We start from the raw sequence: 18,234 nt of genomic DNA on the forward strand, positions 1-18,234 counted from the left end.
CATCTGTGAGTAGCTTAGGGCTGCAGTCATGTAAGAACTACCTGAGGTCTGGCACCTGTTGGCTGGTTAGACTTTATGTAAAATAGTGTGGAGATGCCTGTCGTCAGCAGTGCCCTGTGCTGCCTTGTGCCGCCTCACAGCAGTGCTCATTTCAGGGTAACTAGGCCTATCCTCAGTTTTGTGACTGTAAAATTTTGCTATTAAATTTCCTAATAATTATGTGTGAAAGTGATTTTAAATCCATTTTATTTGATATGGAGCACTTGTATTACTTACTTTTAGAGAAATAATGGAAAATAGATGTGTTAGGGGGAATACCGAACTGAATCAACTGAAATGCAGTGCCTAACAAAAAGCCACACACACAAAATCTGTATGGCTTAAATTTAACCATGTGGATAGATGATGTAACTTGTATGGGATGAGAGATTCTGTGCAGAGAAGGACAAATGACCGGGGAAATATATAATAATTTATATATTACAATAATCAACCCAAACATGTCTTCTAAGAGCACATCTATATTTTGGGTCTCCTAATTTTGCTAAAAGCCAAAGAACCTAAAACATGGGGGATACCACCTATGGGTACTGCTTTGAATTAGGGGGTGTGGGGCCCACTGGGCATCTGGTTGGTCTTACCTCTCTGCCAACCCTTTAAAATGTCTTCAGGCCTAATGTGATAAAAACCAATTATTACAATATTTTTTTTTCCTCCACAGTGTGATCTCAGCAATATATTACCACCTAAAGAACAGGTGAACTCTTTTAAAACCTGTCTTGTTATTCCAGCTAATTAATTTACACAGTATCAAGTTTAGTGTTAATAACAATAGACAGTATTAGAGTAAGCTTTTACTGTTAGAGTGCTTTCATTACAGTATTAAAGTGAATCATTTATTTTTATTTTGGGACTCTTAATTCTTTAAGTTTTATGTGGTTTATATGGATATTTACTGTATTAGAAACTGAAATTTAAAATTTAAAAAAGTAAATCCACTGTATGTTAAAACAGGCTTTCCTTAGCACTGCTGAAGTTTTGAGCTGGATGAGGCTTTGGTGTGGGGGTGCCACCCTGTGTGTCACAGAGTATTTAGCAGCACCCCGGCCTCTGCTCTGTAGGTGCAAGTAAGGTGATCTGCTTCTCTCCACATTAGGACAGGAAAACTGTCTCCTGAGGGATGAGATCACCATCTGACTGGGGACCCCAGTGTTTAACATAAGTCATTTTTTAAATGAAAAATAACCATTTTCCACAACAAAATAGTGGAGAGAATAGTATCTCATTAATAGGAGACAGTTGATTCTCATGTCAACATTGTCTTCAGTCATTTGCTTTGAAGAAGCAATATGAAGATCCAGCTACATGCAGACATATAGTTGGGAAAAGGTGAATTTTTAAAGCCTTGAGATAATTGGACATATTCTTTGATACTGTCCCCAAAATCCACATGTGCCAGTTTATTAAATTAGTTAAGATGGAGCTCCAAGTCATTATCAGTGAACTTGAGATAGATACTATGTTAAATTAATGCCCATTGATCTGTCATGTATACTGAGTGGATCTTTTTATCTGTACATGATTTTATAATATTATACATTGTCATTTGCAAAGTATTGGTTCACATGTCTTCAGACAGTGTCAAAAACTCACTCTTGTTAGTATCACTACCAGTCTTATCGGAAAAATCTTTAAGTATTTGTAAATCAAGCTCACCATAAATAAAGCTCACACTGAAAGGTACAAATTTTCCAAAAATCCTAATATTTTTAGCTTAATGGTTTGAATTTTATCATTGGCAACAAATAGTTTAGAGTTTTCTTTGAAGTGACAGGCTCACTTTGTTCATTTTTGAAAATGACTGTCAATTGGTGTTTCATGAAAAAAGTGGTTTAAATGTGATGTTCTAGTGGGGAAAAAGTGACTTGGTTACCAGTAAGTTACAAGTGCTCTTCCTTAGCACAGCCATATTTCAGTACATACAAGTGCTTAATGCATACTTTCCACTTACTCAGAATATGAAGAAGAAGAGTAAAGGTTTAAGAACACTTAATTTTTACTCTTTCATCATGGATGTTCTTAAGTGAAGCAGATTTTTTACATTCATTTGGCCAGGAATAAGTGAATGACTTCTAATTTAGTTTCATACCACTGCCTTGATTCACACTCAGAAATGAGCAATTTTACCCACTTTTGCTTTTATACAATCATAGTTAAGTGTCAAACAGTGTAGAGGCAGGTGATGTCTTGGTATTCTTATAAAAAAACTTTTGACCTCTTGGACTTACAGGATTTCTGAAGAGGGGCCAGGGGAGATTCCCAGAGGCTTATAGACCACATTTGCAGAACTGCTGTTTAAATGGGCACAGTGCAGAAAAGTGTGGTGGAATTTAAAAGAAAAAGCCTGGTCTCTCTTAAAAGACAATTAAAATTTTTAACTCAAACTATTTAAAAGAGACAAGAAGAAATAAACAATAAGAATATAATATGAAGAACAAAAGGGGGTGGAGACAAGAAAAAATCATGAATCTCATATTTACATTCATTGAAGTTAGACTTTATTGCCCACTACTACCACTTGATAAAATGTTCTTATATATTCCATTGTGACGTTAGTGAAGTGGAAATGTATTGGTCTACGAACATTGCCTGTTAGAAGGGGTCTGTGTGGGTAAAGGCAGCTCTGGCTGGTTGTAGAAGAGATTTCATGCAACTTGGTGTGCTGAGTATAAAATAGGTCAGAAAACCTTTCTAAGGGCAGAATCCAGGAGAATATGTAAAACTGTTTGCTTTATTAAGGTTAAGCTTCCTCTACTCCTCTCTCTACTTTTAGCAGATATTTTACTAAGCTAGTAACTCCTGAATTAATTTTTAAAATACACATTCTTATTTTATAGAGATGCCAACAGGTCCTTGGACATTTTTGATGAGAGATCACATCCACTCACAGTAAGTGTCACTTTTATTGAAGGTGTATTTTTTTCTTGTTACAGTTGTGTTTATTTCATGCTGATTTGCTTTGAAATTAATTACTAGAAGAAAATTATTGCCTCCAGCTCAAAGCCAAGATTGTCTTCCTTTAAGTCTTCCCCCACCCCATATTATGTCAAGTAATTTTACAAAAGCATATTGTGTCAGGGGTGTGACTGATAAGAACCAAGTTACGCTTTGTATGACGAATGAGCAGGTAAGTAAACATATCCAAGTAACAGAAAATGTAGCTTTTTAAAGGATGATTTTCCATAGCATCACACAATATAAACATTTCCTAACACATATGTAAGGCCTCTAAGGAGAAAATTTAAAAACTGTTTAAATTTTAAACTAATTAAAATGACAGGGTTTAAAAACTCACTTCTTCAGGTGCTCAGTAGACACACATGACTGGTGACCGCTGTGTAAGAGCACACTCTTAGAGCCTCTGGTTACAGGACAGTGGAAAGGTGTTTCCATGGTTGACTGCAGAAAAGTATGATGACGTTCAGTGATCAGCAGGACTTTGAGCCTAAAAATAGTTTGCATTTGGTTAGAATTCTTTGGGGAAGAAGGTGAAAATACATTTTCTGAGGTTGTGCTTGCATTTTTCTTTAATGAATGGTAGTGAGTATTGAATCACTATGGTACTTTAGGATCCAATTGTTTATATTTAAAAGACTACAAGATATGTCACCTAGTCAAAATTATTTTAAGTAGCATGTGGGCCCACGTGTGAAGATTGCTATCTTGAGGGTACTTTTAAGTATTTTTCTTCAGTGGATACTTAACATTGTGTTTTTTCTTCTTTCAGCGAGAAAGGGTTCTGGAGGAGTACTTTAAGCATGATCCTGAACACAAATTCATTTACAGATTTGTTCATACTCTTTTCAGTGCCGCCCGGCTGACTGCTGAATGTGCAATTGTGACTTTGGTAATATATTTTTCTCTTAATAGAAGCATCTCTAGAAAATTTTTTCTTGTACAGAAGATATGGGCCTGTTTTTCAAATGAAAGTAGGTTCCTGAAATGATCATCAGAACTTTATTAAAGAGAAATGTATCAAAAAGAATTAAAACATACAGATTTGAGCTTTAGTAATCATCATGATTTAAAATGTTGCCATTGCTTTTCTCATCACAAAGCAGTTGATGTTAAAGGCAGCAGGAGAGACGTCTGGTTTCTCCTTCCACACCTCAGGACGCATGGGCACACAGTGCACACAGGTGCACACCGGCAAAGTGCGCTGGGTGGTGGGATGGAGGCAGTCACTGCACTTCCTGGCCCACGGCAGGTGCAGATTCAGTGTGTTTCTGAGTCTCAGGCTGTGTTGCCTAGGCAGTTGTGATGTGTGTCTTGATTGAGACCGACTGCCTTCACCTGCCTGGCCTTGGACGGCAGTGTTAACCATCTCTACTGTCCTCTGGTCCTGCGTGTGAAGGTGCCCAGGCCTGGGGTGTCAGCAGTGCTCGGAAAGGCTTACTCAGGTTAGCCTGCCAAGCTCCAGCTATGTGAGGACCTTTCTGTCATCCGTACCGAGTTCCTCTGGTAAGATTTTATCATTTCAGTAACACATCATGCTCAGCTGAGAGCTAGTGGGGATTGCCCAGCTCCTCCCTGTAGCAGATCTATAGGGGAAAGTCAGCTGCATGGTCTGAAGGGAGGGCCTGCGTCCACCGCTGCCCGCGCCTCTGCAGGCAGAGTGTGGGAGAGGAGGCTCCCCTCAGTGGGCCCCGGGTCAGACGCAGGCCTTTTCTTGGAGCTGCAAGCCAGCTACGGTGCTTAGTTAGCATGTGCTTGAGAGAGGCAGGAGTGGCGCTGGCACGTGCAGAGCTGGGAAATGCAGGCAGGAGAGAGTGTGTGGGTTGGAAGAGGGGCATTTCTTTGTAGACAAGTTAAGCCCGATGGACCTGTGAGACAGCAGAGCGACAGTGTCTAGCAGTCATTTGACTGTATGGGATTGGAGCCTAAAGCTGAGCAAGAGGCAGGGAATTACGTGTAGCTGTTCAAATGCAGAGAAAGTACGTTAAATACAAGTTGAGGAGAAGATAGATCTGTGGGGACCATCAGCACTTAGAGGACACGTCCCCAGAGGAGTGGCTGGAGTGGGAGGAAACCCAGGAGAGACTCAGAAGAGCTGCCAGGAGAGCTTGAGGAAGGAGAGCACGGCGCACGTGCCGAGTGCTGCCAAGGAGCTCCTTAGGGCATAGACAGGCACCAGATGCCTGCCTGTGTCACGGTTCTAAGTGCTGGGCACAGAGGAGAGTCCTTGCCTTTCTGAGGTGAGTATAGCAGACATAAGGGTTTTGTTTTTCTCTAGTTTTTATGGAGTATGGCTCATTTACAGTGTGTGTAAGTATCGGGTGTACCACAGAGTGTAAGACTTTTTAAAATGAGTATTTTAAAAAGATGACTGTTTGAAGTAGTAGTGAAAGCTAGAAAGAGAAAGCAAGGTAAAGGCATGGAGAGATTAGAGGGGCTTCCCTGGTGGCTCAGACAGGAAGCAGTCTGCCTGCAGTGCAGGAGACTTGGGTTCCATCCCTGGTTTGGGAAGATCCCCTGGAGAAGGGAGTGGCAACCCACTGCAGTATTCTTGCCTGGAGAATTCCCCATGGACAGAGGAGCCAGACGGGTCCATGGGGTCACAGAGTCAGACACGACTGAGCGACTTAACGCATGCACGCTAGAAAGACCAGGAAGAGCCTCCTTACAGAGGTGAGATCTGAACCAGGACCTGGCTGGACTGAGGAAGATGAGGGGCCTGGTAGCGCAGGCAGGGGGCAGAGCACAAGGCGCAGACAGGAACGGGTTCTGTGCTGAGGGATCAGCAAGGTGCCCCTGTGATCAGCGTAGGGAATGAGGGAAGGCACAGGCGATGAGGTCACAGAAGGACGATGGCCTCTCACACGGGGCCTCGTAACTAGCAGGCCACAGAAGTGACCTGTTTGATGGGAGAGCCCTGGCAGATGTTGAGCAGGCCCGTGAAGTGCACTTAATCTGAGAGGTTCTCCTGGCTGCTCTGGGGAGAACAGACGGTGGTTGGCGGTCAGTGGAAGCAGAGAAGTTAGGAGGCAGTGGCAGTGATAGAAGCCAGAAGTGACGGACACAAGAGCAGAGCCGGCAGGTGACCAGTGAAAGTAGAGATAAGAATTCCCAGCAGACGGCAGTGCGATAACTCAAGCGGAGGTCTTTGGTCCTGGCAGCCAGGCGTGTGGCAGTCTCTCTCAGCTCTGAGGGCAGGCCTGGGGAGTGGGGCGCTGCGATGAAGAGTGCTGGCTGTTTGTCATGAAGGCAGCAGTGACCACGCCTCAGTAATTTCAGCGGGGCAGTGGCGGCCAGGGGCAGACTAAATGGGCTAAGGAGAGGATGGGTCATGAGGAGCCAGTGTTGGAACATTTCCTGAAGGAAGTGTTCTAAGGGGTGGTGACAGATGGGCTGAGAACATGTAAGAGAACATTGGAGAAAATCTCTGACAGAGAAGGGGGGTTGTTCAAGAAGAGATAAATTGTGGGAACAGTGTTGTGCAGAAATGAGAGGTGGGACTGACTTCATTCATAGAAGAGTTAGCTTCAGGGAAAAGAAAGAGATGTCCCTTCCACTGAGACAGGAGGGCAAGTGGTGTAAATGAGACCAGGTTTGCCTTTAGTGAAGCTGAGAGGAAGCTGAGGGACTGCCCCTAAGGTTGAATTGCCTCTACCAGTGCCATAATACAGTAGAGGGGCGGACCCTGTGGGAGACTCGTTCTTAGAGAGTACAGGCGCACGCGGAGTTCTCTGGGGAGTGGGGGGCAGAAGTTCACTAAGGGTATATAATCTCAGTAACCGTGTTTGAAACACAGTTGAGTTTGGAGAGTTTTGGCAGATCGGAGCTGTCAGTCTGATAACGGGACATTTTTCTTTTTGTCAAATGGCATATATTTTCTTCTGCAGAGGTAGCACCATCACAACTTATGTCTTTAATCTTTACTCAGCTGTTAACTTGGTCTGGTTCGTTATAGAATAGCCATTTGACACATATAAAAGAAGCCATGAAGTCATCCCACAGACTACCTGGCAGATTTAGAGGAGCCCCAGGGATTCAGACACCGGCAGCTCTTAACCACCTTAGAACCAAACAAATTGACTAAGTTGCAGAATATGTAAGACAAATGAGTTATGAAATAACGGAGATGTGAACAAAAAGCTCTTTCTGTGCACGAATCTTCCCTAAGAAGGCTGACCAAGTGTAAAGCACAGCTGCTTTGTGCTGCCTGTCCTGCTCTGCCACGCAGCAGCCACTGGGAGGCTCTCTTGACCACCAGTTATTATCTTCAGGTTCACCCTCTGAAGAGAAGATAAAGAACTGCTCAGTCTTACCAGAGTTTTACATACTCAAGCTTTATGTAAAATTGCCACGTACCCACCACCAGTATGGTAGGTACATTGCACACGGTAGGCACTCAAACATTTACTGAACATTTGAATCGATGCTGGGCTATACGTGCTGCCTTTTACAAGTGGAAAGGTAATAACACAATGCCTGTCTTTAGAATGCTGAGATGTCCTTTCATTCCTGCGACCAAAATTGGGTTGGAAATTCACATGGGCAGAGTAGAAATACCAGACTGACAGAAATATTTGCCTTACAACTGTGACCTGGCCTTTGGCCTTGGCTGGCCGAGCAGAAGTCTCTGTAGAACCAAAGAATAAAAGACATGTTAAAAACAGATGAAACCTATCATTCCTAACAATTCTATCACAGCCCTTAAACTGAACTAAAACCAAAGGTCAGTCCTCTACTTTTGCAGGTTTACTTAGAAAGGCTTTTAACTTATGCTGAGATCGACATTTGCCCCACTAACTGGAAAAGAATTGTTTTGGGAGCCATTCTTCTTGCCTCCAAGGTTTGGGACGATCAGGCTGTTTGGAATGTGGACTACTGCCAGATCCTAAAGGACATTACAGTTGAGGACATGTGAGTTTGTAAGGTTACGGTGAACTGTCTAACCATTTTCCAATACCTTATTTGCTCCCATAAAGTTTACAGCTTAAGAAATGTTACATTTTAAGAAAGGTTACATTGCGCAGAGAGCTGAATTAGGTATAAATATAAAATTAGACTTCTTTCTGTCTAGCTGTAGTATAACCATTTGTATTTCCCATCATTCATTAGTTAAATCTTGGTGTGTTACTGTTGTAATATTCTGCTTGATAAATTGAAATTACTTTTCTGGTGGTTTTTACCATTTTACAAGCTCACTACCAGAACAGCATGGTGCAGTAAATAACTTCACGTCTTTCTTAAAGCTGTCTACCAGGTCCAGTCTGTTTTTAAGAGACACATGTCTGGCCTTGGAAGTTAAGTGGTCACTGCTGAGGTCTTAGCACCTCCAGACTACTGAGGTTATAACTTCAACTTGAGTCACACATTGTATGTTTGTTTTTGCAGGTCTTTTCTTCTTTTGTAATCTGAGGTTGTCTCTAAGGTTCTGTTGTTACAGAAACCATGATGTACAGATGACCAAATAGAAAGGTTTTAGATCTCTGTGTTCTGTCTCCTCCACTGTCAGGAGTGTTCCCCCTGTTTAGAAGTAGGTCTGCCGAGTTAGGAAACTCCTTTGTCTCAGGTAGCCCGGGAAGTGTCAGTGGGGCCTCACCCGGGGCACTCAGCAACCACAGCGGTACTTGGTGGGGCCTCGAGTTAACTTGGGGGGTTCCTCACAGATGGCATGCTCCCATGGGCATGAAACATCAGGCTTGCTGTCTGGCTGCAGGGAAGGGCCCCGAGGGTGGGAGGCAGCAGGAACCAGAGAGGTATTTGCAGCAGACTCTAGAAGTGTTCACTTGACAGCAAAAATGTCCTTGTGGGTGGCATTTAGGAAAACGTAAAGGGGTACCTCTTTATTATAGTGAACAGCAGAGGTCATGGCAGGCAGTGGCAAGAGTTTGTTTTTGTTACCTTTGCCCCTGACTCTTAATTCAGATTTACCAAAGTGCATATTTACAACTGAAGCAAAGAAGCTTGTGACTAAGAGAAGGGACCAGTGATTGTTGGTAGCTGTCAAAGTGGCTTTTGGTGAAAATGTCCACTTTGATGATAAAAAGTGTCATGGTGATATTGCTGGTAGCCACCTTAGTGTTACGGCAGATAATTCGAGATAAGTAGAAGTACTTTTAGAATTTGTAGAAACTAAGGTGACATTGAGCACCACTATCATCCATCTTTAAACTGGTTCCTTGAAGGAAGGAAAATGTGTAATCATAAACACCAGGTCTGCCATGATGGCAGCTGAAATTTTCTCAGAACCTGCAACTAAGCTGACGGGGGCTCTGGGTCCAGTTACAGCATCAGAGAACATGCAGGGGAAGGTGTGTGGATGTTCATAGATGTGAGCCCAATAGCACTGATGGCAGTGTCTAGCTACAGGAAGAAGCTAATTGTAAACAGCACTTTTCTGTGTACAACAGAATCACCAGGAGCTATGTTCGTAATAGGTTGCTTTTGCTTATGATCTTTGGAAACTGGAAAGCATTACAGCCAAGTGTTCAAGTCACATTTGTCTCATCCCCCTGCTGTTGGCAGCTATTTGTAATGGTCTCATTTTGAGTCTACATTGAAAAATTGGCATCTATCAGCTTTTCCTTAAAAGTTTTCTAACATCCATGTATCTTGTTTGAATATATTGAGCAGCTGCTGTTCAGAAAATTTGCTGCCCCTATAAATGGCATGCTCTTCAGTCATCTAGTCATTTAAAAAAAAAAAAAAAAAACAACGCAGAAGCATATTCTGTAGTCCTAATGCTTTTTTCTTCAGTAAGTAAAGCTCTGTTAATAGACATGTTAATCCTATGAAGTACTGTATTTCCACACAATTAAAATATATTAGTGGAAGAGAATATAAAAGGGATAGTGAAGTGCATTTATTCCTGTAGTAAATTAAGTCCTGATTAGCTGATTATCAAAACATTTTCTGATTTATATTTCTATAGACTTATGGCCATATGAACAGGAAATTAATTTTGGAGGTAGGTTCAGTTAGGTTTAACATTCAACAAATGAGAAACCTCATTTCTGCTCACACTCTGCTCTCCACGCAGGAGAACATCAAACATTTGATGACTTACCAATGGATAAAAGATTAACAGTTTAAAACCAGGAAGCAAATATTTTGAAAAATAAGTCACTTTCATTTGTCTGGGTATTTATCATTTGTATATAATTAACTCTTTAAAATGATTGCTGTGAAAGTGGTAAGACTTACTCTGATTTTATTTACTTAAACATTAGACAAGCAAATGACTGTGTATGGTCCCACAGGAAAGATCTGCCCCCAGGACCCTACTTTCCCACTTCATTGGATTCGCCCCCTGCGTGCCTGTGCGCCTTCTGTCCTAGTCAGGGCCGGCGGACAGAGCACAGGGGGAACTGCTCCATCGGGATCATTGCTCAGGTGCATTTAGTCTAGCCAAGACGTCTCCCCTTAATCCTACTGCCTCTCATATCTTAAAAAGTGTATCCCATCCTGTCCCAGGAACACCTTCTGGTCCTACTGGGGTTAAGAGGAACAGAAACTTGCATTCTGCCCTTTGCCACAGTCCCCTGCACTGGAGCGGGGGGAGGGGATTCCCTTTCACATCGAGTGTAGCTTATTTATTTATTTATCTGAGATGAATCCTTGTTGCCTCAAGAGTCTTCTCCCCTCAGAGATAATAGCAGTGGCTCTCCATGACCCCATTTGTGCCGCGGTGATGTGCCTACTCCTTTTCTTGGTGTGTCTCTACTTCAATAAGCCCCTTCCTGTTATCGGTGAAAATGTCTGCAAGTTCTCCAGAGCTAATAAACAGCATACATCATTCCTTTCATCTGATGACTATAGCGGGGCCTTGTGAGTGAGCGTGGAGCATGAATGCCAGCTGCACTAATGGAACTCTGAAGAATGAGCTCCCGAGTCAGCAGCATGGGTGCATAAGAGGGCCGTAACCGCCCCACCTTGTCCCAAACTCCAAATGCCAGGACGCAGGAAGAACCACAAAGAGCTGTACCTTGTTTGAACATTAGTGTGTTAATCCAGCTGGGGAGCCATTGTTTGTTTCCAAACTGTGTTTAGAGCTGTTGTGGCACAGAATGGGCTTCTGAAGGCAGCCCAGCTGACTAAAATTGTCCTGTGTTGGTTTGTCTTCTCCTCCCCCAGGAATGAGATGCACAGGCACTTTCTGGAGCTCCTTCAGTTTAATATTCATGTTCCCGCCAGTGTTTATGCCAAATACTACTTTGACCTTTGCTTCTTAGCAGATGACAAAAACCTGAGTTTTCTAATTGCTCCTCTTAGCAAAGAAAGAGCACAGAGCCTAGAGGTAAGACTGGGGATTCACTAACTGGGTTTTGTCAGCCACCAAAGCCAGCATCTGTGGCTGACTTACACTACGCAGTGACTAACAGTTTGAAGAGCTTATTAACCCATTGGCATCTTATTCCCTGTGTCTTTTATGGGTTAGACAGAGATCTCACATTATTTTTTTAAAAAAAATTACAGATATCTCTTATGTAACCATAATTCAGAATATTTTAAATCAGATTTAATTGTTTTTAATGGTTTTCCATTTGAATCTCCACACTTACATTTAACCATACAGGAATAATTTCTTATAATTGTATCCCTAATCATATGTACATTGATAATTACTTACCACTCTTAACTGCCTGAGCTTGTAGTGTGTGTTTGTGTGTATCACAGTTCAGCCCCATGAGTTTATTAGACCAGAAGCATCAGGGGCTAACCTGTGAGACCTATACTTGGAAATTATAATGTGGGTTCAGAAACTGGATGTAGAAAGTAGGTGGGTTTTTAATGGAAGTGGTAACATACATGGGATGAAGTAATTTGTAGTAGTGATTTGAAGAGTAATTTGAAGTAATTTGTGATTTCTGGTGGGTATACAGCAAAATTTACAACTGAAATGAATACATATAAAGTTGACACTTTTTCCAGTACCTTGGTACTTTAGAAATAAGACATTTTTCTACGATAGTTTACATGCATGTGAAATAGCACCTTGTAGTGCTTCATCACTAGGCCTTTCTTGCCTTCAGCACACACCTGCCTCATTAAAATGCTCTTAGTGCGAAGTAAATAATGAAGACTGAATAGAGGTTGAATAGCTGGGTAAACACTGATTTTGCTCAGGTGTGTTCATTATGCTTAAGGATCTAGTATGTAGTTAACATCATATTGCTGTTAGATGGGGCCTATTTTGGGAACCCAGTTTTTAAATATGTTCCTCCCTGCCCCAGCAATCTCATCATAGCCCTTGGAGAATATTATCTTCGGGAATCAGCAGTGTAGATATGAGCTATCCAAAGTAGCAGCAACTGTCAACCTAAATGAATGCAGATGTGTGGCTTATCAATGCTGCTTTCTTTACGGTTGGGACTTTTTTCCCCCAATTATACTTATGTTCTATCTGATTGACTTTTTTAGGCCATCTCCAGACTGTGTGAAGATGAATACAGCAGAGTTGCTGTGAGAAGGTCTTTCAGCGCTGATAATTTCATTGGTATTCAGCGCTCCAATGCCATCCTCTCATAAACAGAGAGAGGTGAGGGGTTGTAACATCATGAACCCCTCGTAACAAGGACTGGAGAAATACCACCTCTCCTGCTCAGAAACCAGCAAAGTTAGTATTTTCACCTAGAAGAAAGACACTAAATTCAAGAGACTTGCAGACAGCAAAGGTTATGGTCATAGGAAAAAACTGGACCTTGTCAAGGCAGCACACTCTTCTGTCCTTTTTAATGTAAACAGAGTTACAAAAACCACTCCAAAGCTAAAAGCTCCCAACCCACCCACAGATATTTGCTTACTGTGTGGGCCGATAACTGTCAACTATGTGAGGTTTTTTTTAATAGTTTAAATTTTTAGACTTTAAAGACACTATATAACTTTTACTTTTTCCTATTTTTCTCACCCATATTGCTGCATATTCCTTTAGAATCAATGCAGTATTACCATTCAAACATGGGACTCCTAACAACTCATAAAGCCACTTAGGAACAGCCTGTTGTAGCATTGTTAGGTTTTGAAGGATTCTTCCTCCCTATTTCATTGAAGCTGCTAGTCATTTTTGGCAATCAGTGTAAACCAAAAACCTGCTGAATAACACCTGTCATTCAGTCTTTTGCAAGCACTACTTACTAGCATGTTAGCATGTTTGGGATCATAAGCAGAGAAAGCATGCTGTTACCTACTTCTCTTGGGTCCGCGCTGCGTTTCTTGTTAACTCCAATGGTGCTTCTCATTTTCTGATGATTTTCCTCTTTGTTAAATACTTGTATTAAAGGATATTTTCGTAATTCCAGCCAACCTGTTAGTCCAGGAATAAGCAGATAGTGAAATAGAAGGTGTCCCAAAAGTCTTGGTGCAATTTTAAGGTTTAATACAGTGTGCTTGGACACTCCAGGACACTGCCGGAGAAGTATAAATGCTACAGACGCAAAGTATCACTTGAAAGTCTACTTGAATTTCTTCTAAACTCATTTAGTTTTGTAAATCTTGGATGTTAAGCTTTTAATTTGAATTTTTTGTTTCAGTCCCTCTTGAAGATGGCAAACAATAGTCTGAAACAAAAGATTAAAATTAAGAGCTTAATGTTTAAAATTTACAAAACTAAATGAGTTTAGAAGAAATTCAAGTAAACTCTTAGGTGATTTTTTTTAAGTTTGTAGCATTTATATTTCTACAAGTATCACAGCTTCAAATTGCACAAAGACTTCAGGAGGATATCTTGGATCTTTATAGACCTGGCCTCCTCTTTTTAAAATAGTCCTTTGCCTGACTGGGCTGTTGATCTGCTTGAGCATGGAAGTTTCTTTTTTCTAGGTTTGGTAAAGGAATTACGAACAATAGCATTAGTTCTCAGTAATAAACTGAAAGGAACGGGACCCTAGTAGTGGTGACAGGAAAGTAAGCGACATGAAACAGCTTTTCTGTTCTGCGTGTTAACCTGGCTGTAGGTGTGTCACTTGAAGTTGTTACTTGAGGAAAGATAAATCTTAGGAACCCTTACCTCAGGCTTTTAAAACACAGGGTACCACTTAGCCACCAGGAAGCCCACTAAAAGACAGGAAGGTCCAGTAATCAGTCTCTTAGGAAATTGGTAATGATGTCACCTAAACTTGAAACATTTAAAAAAAAAAAAAAGTGTTCTCAACTATGTAAAATCTTTCTCCTACCTTCTCAAACATAATTCTAGGAACTTTGCCTGTAAACAAAGCATTTCTGGGCCAGAAATATTTCCTCTCTTTATAGCAAGGCTTCACATTATATTGAGTGCCACAGGTTCCATCATTTTTAAAGGACAGAGACATAAATGATAAATAATGGATATAAAATATTACAGTCTACCACCTCAAAAAATATTGTTTATGGAGCTTGGAGATTCAAGTATCGATTGCAGTTTTATTTTGAAAAGAATGCTCCAACTTGTGTGGTTTTTCTTCCTCATGTTTATATTAAAAGAAAAGCTAATAAACTCTATTTTAATTAAAATACGTGGCTGTTGTGCACCTTCTCACTGCTCACATAACATCACGGCTCTGCTTAGTGCAAATGTTCTCAATCCGCTCTGATAGGCAGGCCTGAAAACATTTTCCGACTACGCATTCAAAAGTTGCTTTGACCTTTGCCTTTAGTTAAGAGGCATTTATTTCTTTGGCTTATGTTATTTTCAACCAGAAGATAATTTAGTACACTTAAAATCACTGGCTGTGGCGCTCAGTGGCATAGTGCATTCGATGGCACTTTGGAATTGTGTGTTATTGTACCAACAGGGGAAAAAAGCACATTGGAAGATAAAAGGTAAAACACAGGAAAGAGTTACAGAAGTACTGGTGAATCAGAACGTGAGTTACTGAGGATTTCAAGCCACTGAACAGGAAAGAAAGTGGAAGAAGAGGAGGTAGAACTGCGGTTGTTATAAAGAGGGTGACTGCTAAGCAAGCCATGTAATATACCAGATCACCATAAGGTTTCTTTAAGACCCTAGTCACTGCACTCGCACAATATTCCATCACTCCTGATAGTATTGTTGTGTCTTCATCCACCTTAATTCACTACCTAAGTTCAGATCTTTTAACTTTGTTCTTGGTAAGTTGTTGATTAGGAGAAATAATCTGAATTAGTGCAGAAGGAGAGAAAAACTATGACAAATCACTAAGATAGCTTGTACCATGTAATAATATGCCAGTTACTAAGCAGAAATGCTGTCACATCTTGAGTGGTCAAAGGTTAAAAAAAAGTGGGGGTAGGAACACTGCTTGGACACGACTGTAGCTTGAAGACAAGTTAGAATCACTAAAAATTGCTCTTTCAGTGTTAATTCTAGAGACAATTACAGCCATTTTGATAAATGGAAAACTTAAAGGTTCTCATAAGTACTATAGGGCATGAAAACTAGTTCCTAGTAGGGGCCATAGGGTAGTGTTGAGATTTTATACCTAGGAAGAGTTTATTCCCTAAAGTACTAAGACTATAAAAGAATACCTCAACTCAAATTTATTTTCATTTTTGGTTTTTGGAATATACTGACGGTGCAATTTTAACTGGAATACTGTGAACTGAACTTTATAAGGACAAGACAAAGGTTTCAAATCTATGTTTGAACCAAATGAAATTGTCATTTTTCTACATTAAATTCACGTGGTTCACCCTAAGACAACTTAGGGCCCAGTGTTTCTGAGAAGTTTTTTCCATTCTGTATCAGATTCTCCTGATCCTATTCTATCACATCTAAAGTACCCTGTATGCCCATTATTGAAATTCAACATTGCTAAATCCTGGTTTTATAACAACTCATGTTTCATTTGTTAGTTTTCCCATTTTATAAGATATACCATTACTTGATTTTTTAAAAGTGCTGATGAAGTCAGTATTTACTGGAAAATCATTCACTCTATATTTCAGGTTATGCAATGTTTTGGGAAGTGTTTCCATACAGCATGTAGGTTACCTGGACTCTGATCACATAAGCCTTCTAACCATGTGTAGAGTGACAAGGATTGTTCCTCGCCCAGAAGCTGTGGTCTGTGAGTTCAGAGCTACTAGGTAAAGCACCTGATGGCTGGCAGAGCCTCTCTCAGGCAAGCGCTAGTTTCTGTGCAGAATCTGTTGATTATCCCTAGCATCTACCAAGGATTAGATCACCTAAGATCTCAACCGTTGGCCACTTACCACCCTGGCTAGCCTGATACTGCCAGCAAAAATAAAATCCAGGAGCCCTTCAGCAAAGTCTGGTCCCTTGTACACAGGTGCAGTCTGGTTTCTGAGGCAATTTAGTCTATTTTAAATGGGTTTGGCAGATGAGAGAACAATTTACTTAATGTGAAACAAATTTTAAGAATACCATTTTGTGGTTTAGGGAACTCTAGGATGCAGAAAGAACTAGGAAAGTGAAATAGAAATTAAGAGGAATCCAGAGTCAAATGAAAGGTGGTTAACATTCTTTAAAAAAGGCCCAGGTAAATGTGAAGGGAGCTAGTAATTTGAATATTAGAAAAATTCAGTGACAGCCTCAGAACCTAAGGTACTCAAGAATGTGTCCATATCTACTCAGATTGTTCTCCTTACTTTTTCTTAAAACATCTATTCCTTCATCCTAGCATTCTCATTTCCAACCTTTACTTCTGGCTCCCCAGACGGTGGCCTTGTATTTCCTCCCTGTGAGAACTGACTCTTCCAAGGGCAAAGGTTCAGTGTTTGGTCACCTCCCACTGGCCTCTCTCAAGAGGATCATCTCAGCTTCACCCTCTAACTTTCTGCTAGTGCCAAATGTGGCAGTGCTTGATGCTGGTTACTACTGTGATCCACTTTCAAAGCCTTAGCAGGTTCCAGGAAGTACAGGATTTATATGGCTCACAGGCTAACTGGTCCCTGTGATCCCCTTTAATCAACTACTTGGGCCCTCCTCAAGGTGCTTGTTCCCCATCTGCTGCACTCAGTCCCCTGACCTGCCCACAATTCTAGACGTATCACCTCAGGCTAAGCAGCAACCCCACGTTCCAGACTCCACAACTTGTTTCACCTGGTGTTAGGAACAGATGCCTCACTCTTAAGGTAACCCCTGTCATCCAACGGAGGCAATTCCATCCCAAGGCTTAAAATCAAACTGCTATATCCACCCCCATCCCCTCCAGAGCCTCACCGGTTTATTCCCTTCTGCTTCAAAATTGCATTCATCTTCCCAACATGAGGATAGGGCAGTTTGACCTTGTTTGGTCCTTTACGTGTCCCAGTATCTCACAAGATGTGGTCCCTAGACCATCTGCTTCTCATGGGCTGAAAACCTGTAAGAAATGAGTGGAATCCTGGAACAGATAAAGAAACATTAGTAGAAAATCTGGTGAGATCCAAATGAAGACTGGAGTTAATAGTAATATGATAATCTTGACTTCAGTTTAACAAAAGTGCTATGATAATATGTTAATATTAGGGCAAGATGTATACATTTTTGCAACTTCTGTGTAAACCTAAAGTAATTCTAAAAGTTTAAACAAGCAAACAAAACAAAAAGAACCACTTCCTGGACCCTAGACTAAACGAATCTCAGTTCCTGGAGTGAAGCCAGGAAATCTACATTTCTAATAGGAACCCCCAGTGATTCTTACACAGACACAAACTTGAAAACTAGTCTTTCAATTCTCTCCCATCCCATGCCTGAATGGCTGCTTCCTCCTCATTTTATTGATACTTACCTCAACCTGGTTTAATCCTTCAGATCCTCTCAACTCTAAAATATAAATACTATCATTATCGCCCTTTCATAGATGAGAAAGTACTAAGATGAGAGTACTAAAAGGTTAAACAATCTGTCGAGGATCAAGCAGCCCATGATTGATGGAGCTGGAATTTGAGTCCCTAGTCAGTCTAGCTCCCAAATCTATGCATAGAACAATTATACTGCCTCTCCTTCTGTTGGATGTGACCAACTAAAGAGCTGTGCAACTAAACCACTAACAATGCATTATGACCTATTTCTCTAGCCACCCAAGTCTAACAGGCCCCTTTCCTACTGGTGGGGAATAAGCAATGAGAAAGCATCAGGAAGATGTGTCAACTATGGAGACCTGTATGGGGAAGGCACAGTGGCTCTTCTACCAGGATCCAGCTCAACTGCTGTATTTTCTATTCTCTCAAATGCCCTAATGTGTACCAATCTAACAATGCTCATCTTACTTTGACACTACATTCTCTCAGGCTTGCTAAGCATCTGTCCATATTGTCAGGGAAGTG

At 41.1% G+C, this 18,234-nt stretch overlaps 1 protein-coding gene across 1 annotated transcript; it reads left to right on the forward strand.

Annotated features, from left to right (window-relative positions):
• Positions 1 to 567: 567 nt before the first annotated feature.
• On the forward strand, positions 568 to 14,496 carry LOC136152774 (cyclin-Y-like protein 1). Its single transcript, XM_065914145.1, has 7 exons — positions 568 to 587; positions 722 to 757; positions 2,898 to 2,949; positions 3,788 to 3,907; positions 7,760 to 7,926; positions 11,143 to 11,305; positions 12,430 to 14,496. Exons 1-7 carry the CDS (start codon positions 568 to 570, stop codon positions 12,535 to 12,537), a joined length of 666 nt encoding a protein of 221 aa, XP_065770217.1. The 3' UTR covers positions 12,538 to 14,496.
• The last annotated feature ends 3,738 nt before the right edge of the window (positions 14,497 to 18,234 follow it).

The sequence above is a fragment of the Muntiacus reevesi genome, chromosome 22 (genome assembly GCF_963930625.1).
Source record: "Muntiacus reevesi chromosome 22, mMunRee1.1, whole genome shotgun sequence".
NCBI classification, from domain to species: Eukaryota; Metazoa; Chordata; class Mammalia; order Artiodactyla; family Cervidae; genus Muntiacus; species Muntiacus reevesi.

What these genes read in the sequence shown, in the direction of transcription:
- LOC136152774 (XM_065914145.1), top strand. Translation starts at nt 568, where the DNA reads ATGGGGGATACCACCTATGG. An exon ending in ATGGGGGATACCACCTATGG is followed by an intron (nt 588 to 721) that starts GTACTGCTTTGA and finishes TTTCCTCCACAG; the next exon opens with TGTGATCTCAGCAATATATT. An exon ending in TATTACCACCTAAAGAACAG is followed by an intron (nt 758 to 2,897) that starts GTGAACTCTTTT and finishes CTTATTTTATAG; the next exon opens with AGATGCCAACAGGTCCTTGG.